The sequence below is a fragment of the Myzus persicae genome, unplaced genomic scaffold (genome assembly GCF_001856785.1).
Source record: "Myzus persicae strain clone G006 unplaced genomic scaffold, MPER_G0061.0, whole genome shotgun sequence".
NCBI lineage: Eukaryota > Metazoa > Arthropoda > Insecta > Hemiptera > Aphididae > Myzus > Myzus persicae.
In genome coordinates this window covers 66,565-83,290 of record NW_019104277.1, presented here as the reverse complement: position 1 = coordinate 83,290, position 16,726 = coordinate 66,565, and the positions used below count along the sequence as shown (strand labels likewise).

Here is a 16,726-nt window from a genome sequence, read left to right as displayed (position 1 = left end):
TCATTTGTCGAAACGACGTAACTTCCACTAGTAGAAATAGGAATTGGGAGGTTGTCATAATGGATATAATGTCGTGTAGTGTAAGTGTACACTTAACAATACTTTTATCACAAACTAAAGATATTGGTTCATATCAAATATCAATCAAATAATAATTAACACAATTAATAATTATTATTCTATTTGCAATTTTATACTGCCAAACTGTCTTAGTGCTTTGTAGTTTTTAGCGTTTGTAGTGTTTGTACTATAGTTTATTGAGTTATAACTAAATATGTTTCCGTTTAATGATTTGATTGTGAATTTACTTGAAACACCATTTTCTCGACGTAGTGAAAGTAACAAACGTCAGATATTAGATGACGGTCGTCCTGTAGTTTCCTTACATAATTTAAATATAAAAAATTCTAATTCTAAGATGTGTTCTCGTTCTTTTAAGGAATCTTGGTATGATTCACACAAGTGGTTATGTGGTAGCTTTTATGAACAGCGGTTGTATTGTTGGCCTTGTGTTTTACTCGGTAAAGTAAAAAATGTTTGGTCTTCTGATGGTTATTTTGATTTAAAAAACTTGTCAAGAAGTGTAAAAAAACATGAAGCATCAAAAGACCATATAAATAACTTCATTGGGTTGGTCCGGTTAGAAAAAAATAAAGGAACAATTATTGGTGCCTTAAATGAAGGTTCTCGTTTAAGCAAAATATTGTATAACGACAATGTTAGAAAAAACAGATTAGTGTTGTTACAAATAATTGAGGTTGTAATACTATTAGGTAAACAAGAGTTGGCTTTTAGAGGTCATGATGAGAGCACTTTATCTATTAACCAGGGAAACTTTCGTGAAATGTTTAATTTGCTCATTAAACAAAATGCTGAGTTATTATTTATTTGTTTATTTGTTTATTTATTTGTTAACGGGCTGGGCCCTATTCAACAGTTTAACATAATACAATAATACATAATTTAAAATAATTAATACAATGACATAATTAAATTTATATAAGATAATAATTACAGAATAATAAGTATAATAATGATAATATAACAAATATAAAAATATATAATAATAAATGTATCAGTTTTGATGAACGGTGCTCTCATTGGCCAGCCGCATCATGCGGTCTAACGGATTGTTTCTGCCATAATTGGTAGTGTGCGCAGGAACAACGAAAGGAGCATGGTATCTAGTAGTACGGGAAGGAACTTTGAAATTGACTATCGAGAGAAGTGAGGGAGCATCTATACGACCATCAACTAGTTTATTCAGAAACTCTATGTTAGCGTTAACTCGCCTGTCGGCCAGTGAAATGAGGCTGAGTTCCTGCATAACTAAGAAATAGTCGTGGGGAGGATGATTTATTTTTAAGAGAAAAGCTGCGCAAGATAAGAACCGTCTCTGAACACGTTCTAATTGACATGAGTCAGATACCGTATAAGGGTCCCATAGGACCGATGCATACTCTAAAAGTGAACGGACCAATGAGCAGTATATAGTTTTTAATGAAGAAGATAGATTGAACTCCTTTGATATGCGCATTACAAACCCAAGCGTTTTTAAGGCTTTGCAGCATATCATTTCAGTGTGGGAGTGAAAATTGAGATCGGAATTAAAGATAATACCTAGGTCTTTCTTACTGCAAACCGATGTTACACTAGAACCATTGATGGAGTAAGCATAGTTGATAGGGGAGCGGTGTCTTAAAAATGACATGGAATGACATTTGTTTACATTAAACTGAAGACCAATATTATTAAACCAGGAGACCAGGTTGTTGAGATCATTCTGGAGCGTAGAACAGTCAGATAAGTTATCAATTTTCCTAAAGAGCTTCAAGTCGTCGGCAAACATGAGAAGTTCACAGTTTTTGACAATTTCCTTGATGCCATTTACATACAAAGAAAACAGTATTGGAGATAAATGTCCTCCTTGAGGAACTCCAGAAGAGACCTTTGAGACGGATGATTTGCATCCGAACACTTTTACCCACTGGACTCTGTCTGACAAATAAGATTTGAACCAAGACAACAATGGTTCACCGATTATCTCATTATGAAAAAATTAGCAATGTTTTTACAGGCCAATCAAAAACAATTCAAAACGAAATTATACACTGTGTTTATGAATACATAATTGATGTTATAAAATCTGAAATTAATGATATTCATTTTTTTGCTGTTATATCAGATGATACAACTGATATTGTGGAAAAATCTCAATGTGCAATTACTTTGAGATATGTAAAAAAAACTGGTGAGTTAAAGGAGAGTTTTTTAGGTTTCCATGATGTGAGTAGTAGCAAAACTTCTGAATCTCTTTTTAATTTAATAACTAGTGTATTAGATCCATATAATTTTAGAACTAAGTTGATAGCTCAGTGTTACGACGGGGCCAGTGTTATGGCTGGTCATGTTAGTGGTCTTCAAAAAAGAATTAGAGATGAAGCACCAAATGCTCTATTTACTCATTGTTGTGCACATCGGTTGAATCTAGTTTTACAACAAGGAAGTTATTGTGTTCCCCAATCTCGAATATTTTTTGCAACCCTTTTAGGGATATCTGTATTTTTTAAAAAGTCTCCAAAACGAACATTTGTTTTAGATACAGTTATTGGCAAGCGTATACCTATAGCTAATGAGACTCGCTGGTGCACACGATCAAAAATTTTAAATTTTGTTGTTTCAAATTTAGATAAGCTATTAGAAGTAATGGAATGTATTAGAGATAACCCAGAGTCAGGAATGGAATCTATAAATGGAGCTAAAGGTTTTATAAATAGCTTAAAAAAATTTGAATTTGTATTTTTCATGATGATATATAAAGACATTTTTAATATAACTGACACATTATTTTCAATTTTACAACTTAAATATTTAGATGTGGCCTATTGTGTTGAGCAAGTAAATTCAGCTATTAATAAAATAAAATCTTTAAGAAATGATGATCAGTCCATTTTTTTTTTTAATGAAGCAAAAAAATATAATTTTCTTAAACGGTCAGAAAGATTATCTGAAACTGAAACTCTAAATAAGTATAAAATGTTACAATTTGAAATATTAGATAATATTATATGTCAATTGACTGACCGTTTCCAAGACTTAAATAAACTAAAATTTGTATCTCTAGTTGATACTTCCAAATTTAAATCATACAAAACTGTTTTTCCTTATGAAGAATTTAATTGTTTAACTTTAATATATAAAGAGATATTTGATATAGATCAATTGAAAAATGAATTGTCAGTTATTTATTTTGATGAGCAATTCTATAACCAAAGTATTCAACAATGTGTAAAATTACTAAAAGAGTTTGAAGAGTCTGGATTATTAAAAGAAGCATACAAACTGTTTTGTATTGTTTTGACTATACCATCCACCAGTGTATCTGTTGAAAGAAATTTTTCATGTTTAAAACGTATTAAAAGTTATTTAAGAAATTCTATGACAGAAGAAAGATTATCTTCCTTAGCTACAATTTCTATTGAGAAAGATCTAATAAACACTTTATCAAAAAATGATGAAAAATTCTATGAAAAAATAATTGACAAATTTGCATTACTCAAAGACAGAAGAATAGATTTAATTTACAAAACATAATATAAAAAAAGATTTATTTTTATAATATTTTTGTTTTTGTTTTAGTATATGAGATTTATGAAATAAGTATATTTGTTTTATGTATAGGTATGACATTTGAAATAAATATTTTATGGTTTATTATTAATATATTTTTAAGGGCTAGTATTAAATATTATTTATTAATTGAGTTATATTAAAAGTAAACTTGAAACTCATTGACAGCATATTTACAGACATTTATTTTAACAGCATTTTTTCTCCCATACATTTTGAAAATATCTGCCTCACCACTCATACGGTTCACGAGCCGCCACTGATCCAAATGCCTAGAACAGAACTAGAGAATCAGTGTATGAAGGTTTCAATCAATTGCGTCAATTGCCTAATGTTCTTGGTGCAATTGATTGTACTCATATAAAAATACAGTCTCCCAATAGTAATATTGGAGAAAGCTTTAGAAACAGAAATGGATATTTTTCCATAAATGTTCAAGCTGTTTGTAAAAGTAATTTACAATTTACAAATATTGTGGCTCGATTAGTAAATAATTATACATTGAAAAATACTTGTAATTTATTAATAATTTCTATAAATTGTATGCGTTTTATTCAAATGTTAATAGTTGGCCTGTGAATATACCGGGTACTAAAAATATTATTGAGTAATGCCCGGACACCAGATATACTTTGCGCGCACCACTAATTACCTACAGACTCTTGTACCTATGACGTATGGTGTATATGTGTGTGAGTAACTCAGTCGGCAGCGGTCGGGATCGCCTCACGAATACCGACGAGCTACGTAATATGAATGTGGTGTGTATATGTGTATTTATGTGAGTGTGTGTGCTTATAAACTAATGGTAATGCAATTACATAAAACTACCGTTGCTGGTAAATATAGGTGGCTGTATAATACACAATAAATAATAAATAATACAATAAATCACAGCAACACAATAATGATATAAAAATAATAATAAATCAAGCCCTTAGGACTGAAACCGAATAAATGTAATCTTGACGCAGCTATTAGAGCTGGCTCTCGTATAGACAACGTGCACCGGTACTACTAGCGCTCTGGGTAGACTATAAGAGCATTATTTTCGGGGCGGCAGCAAACTGTATCTTAGTTACTTTTTGTTTGTATAACTTTGTGTTTATTTAGAAGTTCTATTTTATTTTCAATAATTTCACTTGAAATGTCGAAAAACAATTGCTGCGTTGTAAATTGTTCTAATACTTATAAAAACAGTACAGGCATAGTGTTTTATAGTTTTCCTAATAGAAAATATGAAGTAGCATTGAAAGAAAAATGGATTAGAGCAGTCAATCGAGTTCAGTAAGTATAATTTGTTCTTCTGATCAAGATTAATTAATAATAGTCAAATTGAAATAATTAATTATGTTTATTTTGTAGAGAAGATGGTAAACCTTGGCGTCCACAACCGCGTACTCTTATTTGTAGTGCTCATTTTATAGGGAACAAAAGATCACATGATCCTAGCAGCCCATCCTACATTCCTACTATTTTCCCAAAGGTATATAAAATTAAGGAAACTAACCAAGAACAAAAGAATGCAAGATATGAACGTTCTAAAAAACGACAAGCATTAGAATCCAATACTTTAAGTTCTACTGTTACAACTAATATCTCTGAAAGCTTAATAGAATTGAATGATTCAGTATGCAGTTATAATAAAACTATGATCAACAAATCTACCCAAGTAGCATTTGATGGAATAGAAAATTATTTTGTATTTAATTGTGAGTACGAAGGAAATAATGCTGCAACTCAAGTGACTATTCCGAACAATTTTATGGAATTTAATAAACCAAAAACTGAAGATAAGTCTTGTGGTATAGAGTCATCAAACAATAATTCTTGTTTATCTTGTAATACTTTCCATGGTTTTCAATCCATTGAATCTGAGCAATCATTAAAAGACATAACAGGCATAACGTTTAAAATATTTGACTTTCTGCTATCATTAATACCAAATAATATAAACTCTCAGACTATTCTAAGTAAAGAAAATTATCTTTTGATTTTTTTAATGAAACTTAAGTTAGGTTTAACTTATTCTGCACTGAGTGTTTTTTTCAAAATTCATAGAACTACTGTTAGTAGAGTTTTTTTAGAATGTTTACACATTTTGTCTAAAAAATGCAAAAATTTAATATTTTGGCCTTCTAAAGATACTATTTTGGATACTCTACCTGTTGTATTCAAAAAAAATTATCCAAACTGTAGATGTATCATAGATTGCTCTGAAATCAGAGTCGAACAACCCAAAACTATAAAACAAAGAGTATATATGTATTCTCACTATAAAGGTTGTTATACTGTGAAGGTACTTGTGGCTATTACCCCTAATGGGATGGTAAGCTTTTTATCAAAAGCATATGGTGGCAGGTCTAGTGATTCCTTTATTACGAATGATTGTGGGTTCTTAGATAAACTTGAAATTGGGGATGAAGTACTTGCTGACAAAGGTTTTCCTGGTATAAAATCTGGGATAGAAGGTCAAAATTCTATACTAGTTATGCCTCCAATATTACACAACCGTAGATTTTCTGAAGAAGAATTACTTAAAACTTACAATGTTGCAAGTGTAAGGATACATGTAGAGAGATTTTTTGCTAGACTAAAATTATTTAATGTGTTCAACAAGATAACTATTAATCTTTTACCACACATAGATGATATTTTGTTAATGTGTTGTATTTTAGTTAATTTAAGTAGTCCAATAATTAAACAATAGTAATTGATTTTAAGTAATATTATTATATTAAATTTATTGTTAAATTTATTTCAGAAATAATATTTTAAACATAATAACAAAAAATAAAGAGTTAAGCTTAAACATTGTACATATTATAATATAATTTTATATTTTGCTTAAATTAAATATAATATACATATTTGTATTCAAATTAATGTTTATTTCATATTCCTTAAGCACACAAATTTGGTAAATAATATGCGAAGTAAAATTCATTTAATTTAGGAATAATATTATTTAAAAATGTTATATCTTTCTCAATGACTAAAAGTAAAGGGTCTATTTCATTAAAAATGAACAAATTACAAGTATTCAAATTAGTACAATGTAATATTATTTGTATTTGAGTGTAATACATATGCCTGGGGTTTAAAATTATTTTTCCTTGTTGAAGTTTAAGATATTTTAAGTTAGATTCACCTGTATCTGGATTAATAATATGTTTTTTTTTGCATGAAATTGGACACTTGATTTCTAGTGCAGAATTAATCTTGTTATTTTTTATTATTAAACCATCTGGACTAGCACAGAGCCAAGGTTGGTCTTTATGAACAACTAAGCCACATTTTAAAACTTTTAAATTGAACATTGTACTAAAAATTTCAATTGCCTTTTTCTCAGTTTGAGAACCATATAACACATTACTTAAACCTTGTCCAGTAATAGTGTTTTCATTAATCAAAGACATTGCCAAACGTGTTTGTCCATTTATTGATGTATTTCTTGAAACTTTTATTTTGTGAGCCTTTAAACTAGCTGATATACGTATTTTTCTATGATGAGACCAAAGTTTATCATTAGATTGATTTAATGTTTGATTAAAAATTTGTTTGATAATTTCTTCATTTACATTTACTTCTTGGTGATAAATTGTATGTTCTTTAAAATTTAATGGAAATATATAGTACGTATTTGTAGTATTAGATAGAGTTTGTTTGTCTATTATTTCGGACAAGTATGTATTATTTTGTTCTGTACCGTAAAATGGGGCTACTTTGATTCTGAGGGGTAACTTTGATTTTTTGTGTTTTTTTTGTAAATTGTATTGTAATTATGGTTACACTGACAATGTGCGCGTCGTTATTTTTCCATGAGATATTAGTGATAGTTCTAACCTCAAATTAGTTTGCCGCCTTTTTGCTCAGCAAACAAAGATATTGTTATCATTTTTCAAAAGTGCTTGTCAAGCGTCCTGTGAAAATCGCGGTGCCACAAAATACAATTGCAAAGTAAGTACTATCAATTACATTGACATCAAGAATGTTTCGAACTTATTGTTAGGCACACCAAAATCAATTTTTGGAAGTTAAATTGATTTTAGTTAAATATTTTAGTTATAAATGCTCAATTTTATGCACGGGGTAACATTGATAATTTATTGGGGGAAACTTTGATAGGTACATATTATTATATTTTAATACTTAGTTAATTGTTTAACATTAATAGTGGTTCGGACATATCAAAAAAAGGTCGGTAAGAGACCTTATAAAAATTATAGCGACGATATCCTAAACGAGGCATTAACCCAAGTGGCTGAAGGGGAAATGTCGATGCTTGCAGCCAGTAAAAAGTATACCGGCAATTTTTTATTTTAATAGGTAGCCTACTTAATTAAAACCAAATTTAATTAATATTTTTGTTGTTAGATATAAAGTTTCTTATGGTACGTTGTACAATAAAATGAATGGCAAGCACTTCAATGTGCATGGGGCTCCCCCCACGTTTTCCACTGAAGACGAAATACGTTTATTACAATCAGTGATGAAATGCGGAAGATGGGGATTTCCAATGACGCTTACAGACCTAAGGTTAGGTAATAACTTAATATGCTATACCTAAAAATTAGCTTTTTAACAACTGGTTTTGATATTTGATCAATTATAATTTTTTATTTGAATTAGATATGTTGCAAAAGCCTACCTTGACCGAAAAGGTATCTGTGTGGCCAAATTTTCCAACAATCTTCCCGGACCTGATTGGGCCAGAAGTATCATAAAACGTCACAAGAATCTTGTCACACAACGAATTGCAACATCAATTTCTAAGTGTAGGGCTGAAGTCTCTCCCACCATCATAACTGAATATTTTGATAATTTGCAGGGTGTGTTAGTTGATATTCCCCCACAAAACATATTTAATTATGATGAAAGTAACCTTCAGGATGACCCCGGGAAAAAAAAACTTATTTTTGCTCGAGGCACCAAGTATCCAGAAAGAGTACAAAACCATAGTAAGACAGCTACATCAATAATGATTTGTGGTTCTGCGAGTGGCACACTATTACCTCCATATATTATATATAAGGCTAATGATATTTGGCAATCTTGGACAGAGAATGGACCCAAAGGTTTCCCTTGTTGTGACCAGCCTTGTTGTGCTAGAGGTTCAAGGTATAACCGTACACCACACGGTTGGATTGATGGGCTTACTTTTCAAGACTGGTTTTTCCTTAGTTTTTTACCCCATGCAAAACGATTACCTGGTAAGAAAGTGTTAATAGGGGATAATTTATCTTCTCATATTCAGCAAGAAGTAATAATTGAATGTGAGAAGAATCAAATTAGTTTTGTTTGCCTCCCTAAAAATTCAACTCATCTTACTCAACCTTTGGATGTTGGTTTCTTTCGACCACTCAAACAAGCTTGGCGTTGTACATTAGACAAATGGAAGAGTCAAAATACTAGAATCAAAGCAATTCCGAAAGCTTCTTTTCCAAATATTCTAAAAATTGCTCTAGAAACAATGGATAATTATGGTGATAAAAATAGTGTTTCTAAAAACTTGGTGTCTGCCTTTAGAGCCACGGGTATTTATCCATTATGTAGAGAACAAGTGTTATCAAAATTACCAAATGATAATGAAAATAATAGTGAAATTCTAAATGACACTTTAACTGATTATTTAAAGTCTCAACGTTATGGTAATTCTGATGAGAATGCAAAAAAAAGAAGGAAAAAACTGTATGTACCCCCTGGCACCAGTATAACTACAGCTTTAATTGGTTTAGAAAATATACTAGAAGATGATGGAAATGTCGAAGACGCAGTTCTGACGCTGACATCAGATCATGAATCCGACCATATCGTAGATGAGGAGGATGATCTTCCCGAGTATACAGAGCCTAGTGATGAAAACATAGCTATTGGATCTTTTGTGTTGGTTAAAGTGCAATCTGGAAAGAGAAAGTCAACTAATTTTGTTTATGCAGCTATTATCCAAGATAAATTAAATAATGGATACAGAGTCAATGGGCTAAAGGCAATCGACACCACACGACAATCTTTCAAAATTGTAGAAAATGATTTATTTACTGTTGATTTACAAGATATTATTGCGCTGCTAAATACTCCAAAAATTGAGACAAGTGGTAATAGAGTCAGATATAAGTTTTCACACTCTATTGATATTAAAGAAGCATAAGACTGAGTAAAAATTGAACAAATGTTCCTACAAACTGTTTACCTATAAGACTATTACCTATTTTATTTTGTATTATTAATACTTATTTATTATATTGTTTTAATTGGTTAGCAACTGGATTCTTTTATTGTTTATCATATTACATAAAAAAAGATGTTTTTATTGTTTATTACAATTTATCTTATATCAAAGGTATGATATTTGTATTGTTAATTACCTATTTTATTATAAAAGTTTTAAAATCAAAAGTGTGATATTGATTTTTTTTATTAATATTAATTATTATATTGTTTTAATTGATTAGCTACTGGCTACTTTTATTCTTTGCATATAATATAAAATAAGATGTTTTTATTGTTTATTACAGTTTATCTTATATCAAAGATATGATATTTGTATTGTTAATTACTTATTTTATAATCAAAATTTTAAAATCAAAAGTGTGATATTAATTAATAAAGTGTTTACTATATTTCACAAAAAATATGTTTTTATTGTTTTTAATCTTATTTCAAAGATGTTATATTTGTATTGTTTTTATCTTATATAAAATATAAAATAAAATAAAATGTTGTATAAAAAATAATAATTTACATATATAATTGCTATATCAAAGTTACCCCACTCAACATTTTTGGTTATAACTAATAAAATAAAACTCTTAGAAAAAAACGAGGGGTATCTTTGATTTAGTTGGCTGAATGCCATTACATCCAATGGAAAAAAAAACACTGTATCAAAGTTACCCCACTTGCAGTATAACATTGATAATGAATTAGGAAAATTCATATAAAATTAATTAATGCACTTAAAATCAAAAAACTAGTGCCTACTTCAAGATACATATGTAATTGAGCCTCAAACACTGTTAAAACAAATTTATAAGAGTTAGTTTACAACATATACTAAAAACAAGTAACAAAAAGTTGAAAAAATTATCAAAGTAGCCCCATTTTACGGTAAGAAAATGATCCTCTAAATCATTTATTATATAATTCATTACATTTTGACAAGTCCTTTCAATATCTGTACGTTTTTCTTGTGTTAGGTTTAAACTTAAAGTACATGGAATTTTTAATACATTATGATGCTGAATAAGTTCATCGTGGGTTAAACTCTTTATATCTAATTTTAATCTTTTAGGAGGGAAAAGTTCAGAAATCTGCTTCCCTTTTTTATACATTTTTTCACCCATCTTTGATGGTTTCCCCCATTGTTGTGGTTCATCTGTTTTAGATGTACCATCTTCTGAATTAACATAAGCAATTACAGCCACTATATGTTTACATCTACTTCCAGATCCAGCAGGACATTGGCAAGAAGCATACTTTAAATTTCTTGCATCATCCAACTGTTAAAATGTAATAAACAATTTTAAATTTTACATTAAGACGTACCTAGTGTTATATCCCGTAGTTGAATTGAGAACAAAAAGTAGATGTAAAACCTATTTTACTTAAGAAGTTGTATAAATGTTGTGATAATATTGAATAAATTATAGAAGAAAAATTAAAATATAATATCTATTGACTTATTAGTTTGTATCAATTTATAAAAAATACATGTTCAAAACCTTTAATTTAAATTTAAATGTCTCCAACACTAATTTATACTTAATTTAATATTTTAAACAGTTTAAAAATCAAATAGGTATTAAATTAATATTTTAGTATCAGGTATAGAAAAATATTATAGTTTGTAACCTATTGAAAATTATTAATGAAGGAAAATTATTTTTAATAACAAAAAAAAAATTCTAATAGTAGTATACTTAGTATTTAAACAATAAACCTTTACTGATATATAAAATTAGGTCAATTTATACATCTACTCAAATATTTGCAACAATAAATTAGATAATACTTGATATAATTTTAATGTTGAAGGTGCAAAATATATTTATTTCTAATTAAAAATTAATTAACTGTTCAAGTATCTTACTTCCAGTTCTACTTTGTATGGTTCTAATGTTACACTTGTTTGTCGAACAACAAAACCTATAAGTTTACAAAAACTATTTCCAAGTCTATGTTCTTCCACATTGAATACATGACCACTTTGATATAAATTTAATCCTTTATTATTTGGGAAAATAAAGTTTGGAATAATACTCTGGAAACCATATTTGATCACTAAATTATTCATTATAAATTTTTAAATTCAAAATTTTCAAAAACTTCAATGTGCAAGTCGAAATCAGTTATCAACAGATAATACAATAACATTTTGTGAAGCAAACATTTAATAACACAAATATAATTAATTTATAATAGTTGTACCTATGTTATTATAAGCTATTGTCTATAATATGTGTTCAATATAACTTTTCCCGAAACTAGTTGATACAGTTACCACCAGAGCGCAATAATTTCAATCCGTTGCACGTTATCAATACAAATAATAAATGTAAACGTGGTATGCGGCCCTTCTGGCCCAACAATGATAATAATATAGATAATAATTACAATAAATAATAAATGATAATACAAAAACTCACAATTTGTGGTGCAAGGCTGGCCAGCTGCTACCTACCCTGTAATACAATGTACAAATACAAAATATAAATAATATCGTGGCGATTAGCGCACACTAAAAAGATTGAAATACAAAATACAAAATATATTATCGTGGCGATTAGCGCACGTAAAAATATCGTAATACAAAATATACAATATATTATCGTGGCGATTAGCGCACGTAATAATAATTTCCGCGTTGGCGTAACGGGATGGACTGACCAGGCTGGTGCAACTCTATAGGAACAATATGTTCAATATAGTTTATACCGTACGCCCACCGGTCGCGCCACTAGCGTTGGCTGTCCAGCGTATCAGCGGTTATTTGTTATCGCGACGGCGCTCTACCGACCACATGACTTTTTGGTGTTTTCATTGACAACAACAAATTTAAACTTTTGTCGTTAAATTAGTTACGAAACTGTCCAAAAGAAGTTTTAGAATTTCGTTATTGTTTTGTTTTGTTTTTAGTGTGTAATAATGCCTCCGAAAAATGCATATAAATGTATTGTACGTGACTGTCAATCAAAAGGTATGCATTTATTATTTTATTGTACTAGATAAGGTTATGTCCGTTTCATATGTCGCGTTTTCTTTTTATTAGATGTGGTATGTCATCGGTTTCCAAATCCTAGCAATGATATGGACAGACTTAAAAGTTGGATGAAGATTGTAGGTGGTTTGGAAGACATGAATCCGATGTCTGTCTATTCTAAAAAATTTATCTGTGCTTTGCATTTTACTAATGATTGTTCGAGTCCTGGTACTAAAAAGCTAAATGCAAATGCTTACCCCTCCATCAACTTGCCAAATAGAGAAATGGTTAATGTTGATATCTTAAAAGAAAATTTTCAACACACAGGTATGTACATTGTTTACAAATAATTATATACAATTATTATAATCTATTGAATACTGCCCGGATTAACGCTATTGTAGGCCCTAGGCACAGTGCTCAAGTGCTTTATTACCCATGCGCTAATACTAATCAATTTGAATATATAATATATAGTTACAGAAAATGAGCAACAGGACCAGCAAAATGTCGATGATTCGTTCATGTCTGGTGTATGTTTTTTAGACAATTCATTAAATGACATGGACTTCATTGCTGGTAATTTTACATTTTTGCTTATGTATAATCTAGAATATTTATTTTATCACTTAACTATAATTGTGAATATAGATAGTGTGCATGTTGAACCTGTAGTCAGTAATATTGAAAATAATATGCTTGATGATATTGCATCCAATGATCTAGTTAATGAACCAACTGCTAAGAATGCGCATGTAATGCATGTAGTTAATGTTGATGGCTTAAAAACAGTTCCTCCTAAATCTATTAGAGTTCCCAAGTCCAATAAAAGCTTTGGTTGGTTTATATTTTAATAATTATATTCAAATTGTTTGTGTAAATAATTTAGACTTCTTAACTACTTTTAATTTTTAAATATATGTATAGGTTTGTTAGCTAGCATTGGAGTAAAAAAATGCAGTTCGTTAACACCTAGGTGCAAACGTTTTTACAAATTGACAACAAATGTGATAAAAAAATATCGTCGAATGAATACGAAAAAGGCATTATTTAAAACACGGTTACGGGAAGCTGACAAATTTGCCAACAGCTATTTAATTGACAAATTCTCTGACAAACTTTCTGCTGCTGCATCACTTTTTACAAGACTTCAAATCCGGGAATCAAACAAAAAGAGTAATGGTCGTCGATTTTCACTAGAAGAAAAAATGCTGAGCCTCTCGTTGTATAAAAGAAGTCCGAAATGTTATAGACTCTTATCGCAAATGTTCACGTTGCCTTCCAAAAGAACACTTAATGTTATCTTAGGCAGTATAACAATAAGTCCTGGTATTTCTCCGTTGATGATGGATGTGCTTTAAGACAATATAAAAAAACTGAAACCTTCAGAACGGTAAGGATTTGTAACTAAAAAGATATGATTGATTAGTTATATAATTTGTTTTATTACTCTTTAGGTACTGTACAGTATTATTTGATGAAGTGTGTTTGTCGAGTGGTATAACTTACAATCCAGTAACTGACAATATTGATGGGTTTGTTGATACAGGAATGTATAAAAGCCAAAATGTTGCAGACCATGCGTTGGTTTTTATGGTACGAGGTATTAAAAAAAAATTTAAACAACCTGTTTCTTATTCATTTTGTCAAGGGGCAACAAAACACGATGAATTGGTTCGTCAGTTAAAAGAGGTAATTAGTTTGAATATATTATGATTCATACAGTTAATACATGTATTTTTTTTGTCATAATATGTTATAGTATAATATAGGTGTTTAATAATGATGTGATGTATATTCATAGGTTATTCAGAAAGTACACGATACTGGTTTACGAGTAGTAGCTACAATAAGTGACCAAGGTTCGGCTAATGTAAGTGCCATAAGCAATTTGAAACGAGAGACGAGGGCTTCGCATTTAAAAAATAATACTGCTTACAATGATGAATTTTATGAAGTTCAATTGAAAAATAAACAACTTTTGAAATTGGTCCACATTTATGATGTCCCACATTTAATGAAGTGCATCAGAAACAATTTAATGACGAAAAACTTAATATTTTATGTTGATGATATTAAGAAAGAAGCAAAATGGTCTCATTTGGTAGAGTTGTATAATGTTGATAGTCAAACACCAGATTGTAAGATGTTGCCAAGACTTACAGATCAGCACATCATTCCCGAGAAAGTTAAAAAAATGAAAGTGAAATATGCTACACAAGTGTTTTCACAACGAGTAGCGTCCACAATGAATTTTTTAGCTTGTAAGTGTAGTATGTTATATATATATATATATACAAGGCTGGGCATTAACGAGTTAAAAAGTTAAAGCTAAGTTAAAAAGTTAATTTAATTTAAACTTTTTAACTTAACTAGTTACTTTTGGGTATTCATTAACTTAACTATTAACTTACTAAATTTATTTTTTAATTAACGTGAAATTAACGAATTAATTTTTTATTTTAAGTAATAAGTTTAGATAATTTTTAGTTTGATTTAACACAATAAAGAAAAATAATTTTTAACGCAATTTTTTTTTTAGCATAAAGATTAATGCTATTTATTTACGTTTAAATTTATATTTTAAGTATAGGCTGTGTTCATGACTAAATTTATAGTATATGTTAAAAGATTATCCAACTATTTCATATGATGAATATATTTATATAAGTATTAAATTATGTAAATATAAACAATTTGACTCGTTTTAATGATTTAGTATTTTACCAAGTCTATAATAATAGTAGGTATCTATTAAATAAATTATTTTATTATATTTTTAAGTATTAATTATTTATTTCTTATTACTTATTATATAGGAAACTACTCTAGCCTTGTATACATATATATATATATATAGTTTTTAATATGTCATATTAATAGTTTTGATATTTTACAGCTCGAGATATCATAAACTCTGGTGCTAAAGACACTGCTTCTGTGTGTTACTTTTTTGACGACTTATTTGATTCTTTCAATGGTAGTTTTGACAAACCTGTTGATGGTAAAATATACCGCACAGCTGTTAAAAACAATAGTCCTCATCACAACCTTTGGGCAAAAAGTTTGAAAATACTCAGTACAATGAGTTTTGTTAACAAAAAGGGCAAAAAAATATCAACTCCAACCATTCAGAATTGGATATCAACAATTAAAGGTAATTTATTTGAAAACAATTATCAATTAAATCGCTTAAATTACAATAATTAAAATATTAATTTTTCAGCGTTTCAAACTCTATATAATGTATTGGCCTCACAAGGTATTCGGTCAATCCTGCCAAGACATTTGAACCAGGATTCCCTGGAAAACTTCTTTGGAGCTATTCGGTCAATAGGTTCAATTAATCCGAATTGTCATTCATTTGTTTCTTCATACAAAACATTGGTTCTAAACAACTTGATTTCACCACATTCACCCGGAGCAAATTGCGAGGAAGATTTTACTGAAGGTAGTCTTACCTCTTTTAAAAATTTGTTTGATAAGGCAGCCCAATTTTCATCACCTACCACTAACAAAACTATAGCTGCAGATCTACCGGAAACAATTCATCAATTGTCTTCAACAACTGAATTTATACAAGGACAAACACAAACATATATAGCCGGGTACATATTGAAAAAATTAAACAAAGATGTCTTAAAAAACTGTAAATACTGCCTTCGCCATCTTTGTGGTAATAGTGCAAATAAAGAAAACCAACTTATCGCTGCTCGAGAGTACCAAACTGGCCGAAATTCGTTAAAGTATACATCTTCTTCTTTCCGAAAAATTATTCAACAAATAATTTGTTATGTGGGTCAACAAATGCCAATGGTATGTCATCACGAAAAAATTTTACACAATCTAGCATTAAACGTCTCAAAGAATTTCAATTTTAATGATATTTTGAAC

The 16,726-nt window shown here is 29.4% G+C and overlaps 4 protein-coding genes across 4 annotated transcripts; 3 read left to right on the top strand and 1 right to left on the bottom strand.

Moving 5' to 3' along the window:
* Window positions 1-1,075: 1,075 nt before the first annotated feature.
* Window positions 1,076-1,849, bottom strand: LOC111040791. Its single transcript, XM_022324803.1, has one exon. The coding sequence runs from the start codon at window positions 1,847-1,849 to the stop codon at window positions 1,076-1,078; it is 774 nt and encodes a 257-aa protein (XP_022180495.1).
* A 2,928-nt stretch (window positions 1,850-4,777) lies between these two features.
* LOC111040790 lies at window positions 4,778-6,293 on the top strand. The gene is made up of 3 exons (XM_022324802.1): window positions 4,778-4,917; window positions 4,996-6,190; window positions 6,279-6,293. Exons 1-3 carry the CDS (start codon window positions 4,778-4,780, stop codon window positions 6,291-6,293), a joined length of 1,350 nt encoding a protein of 449 aa, XP_022180494.1.
* A 6,369-nt stretch (window positions 6,294-12,662) lies between these two features.
* LOC111040786 lies at window positions 12,663-13,250 on the top strand. Its single transcript, XM_022324799.1, has 2 exons — window positions 12,663-12,829; window positions 12,902-13,250. The coding sequence occupies exons 1-2, from the start codon at window positions 12,778-12,780 to the stop codon at window positions 13,180-13,182; spliced, it is 333 nt and encodes a 110-aa protein (XP_022180491.1). The 5' UTR covers window positions 12,663-12,777; the 3' UTR covers window positions 13,183-13,250.
* Window positions 13,251-13,395: 145 nt separating this feature from the next.
* Window positions 13,396-15,136, top strand: LOC111040788. The gene is made up of 4 exons (XM_022324801.1): window positions 13,396-13,411; window positions 13,484-13,669; window positions 13,760-14,186; window positions 14,290-15,136. Exons 1-4 carry the CDS (start codon window positions 13,396-13,398, stop codon window positions 14,546-14,548), a joined length of 888 nt encoding a protein of 295 aa, XP_022180493.1. The 3' UTR covers window positions 14,549-15,136.
* The last annotated feature ends 1,590 nt before the right edge of the window (window positions 15,137-16,726 follow it).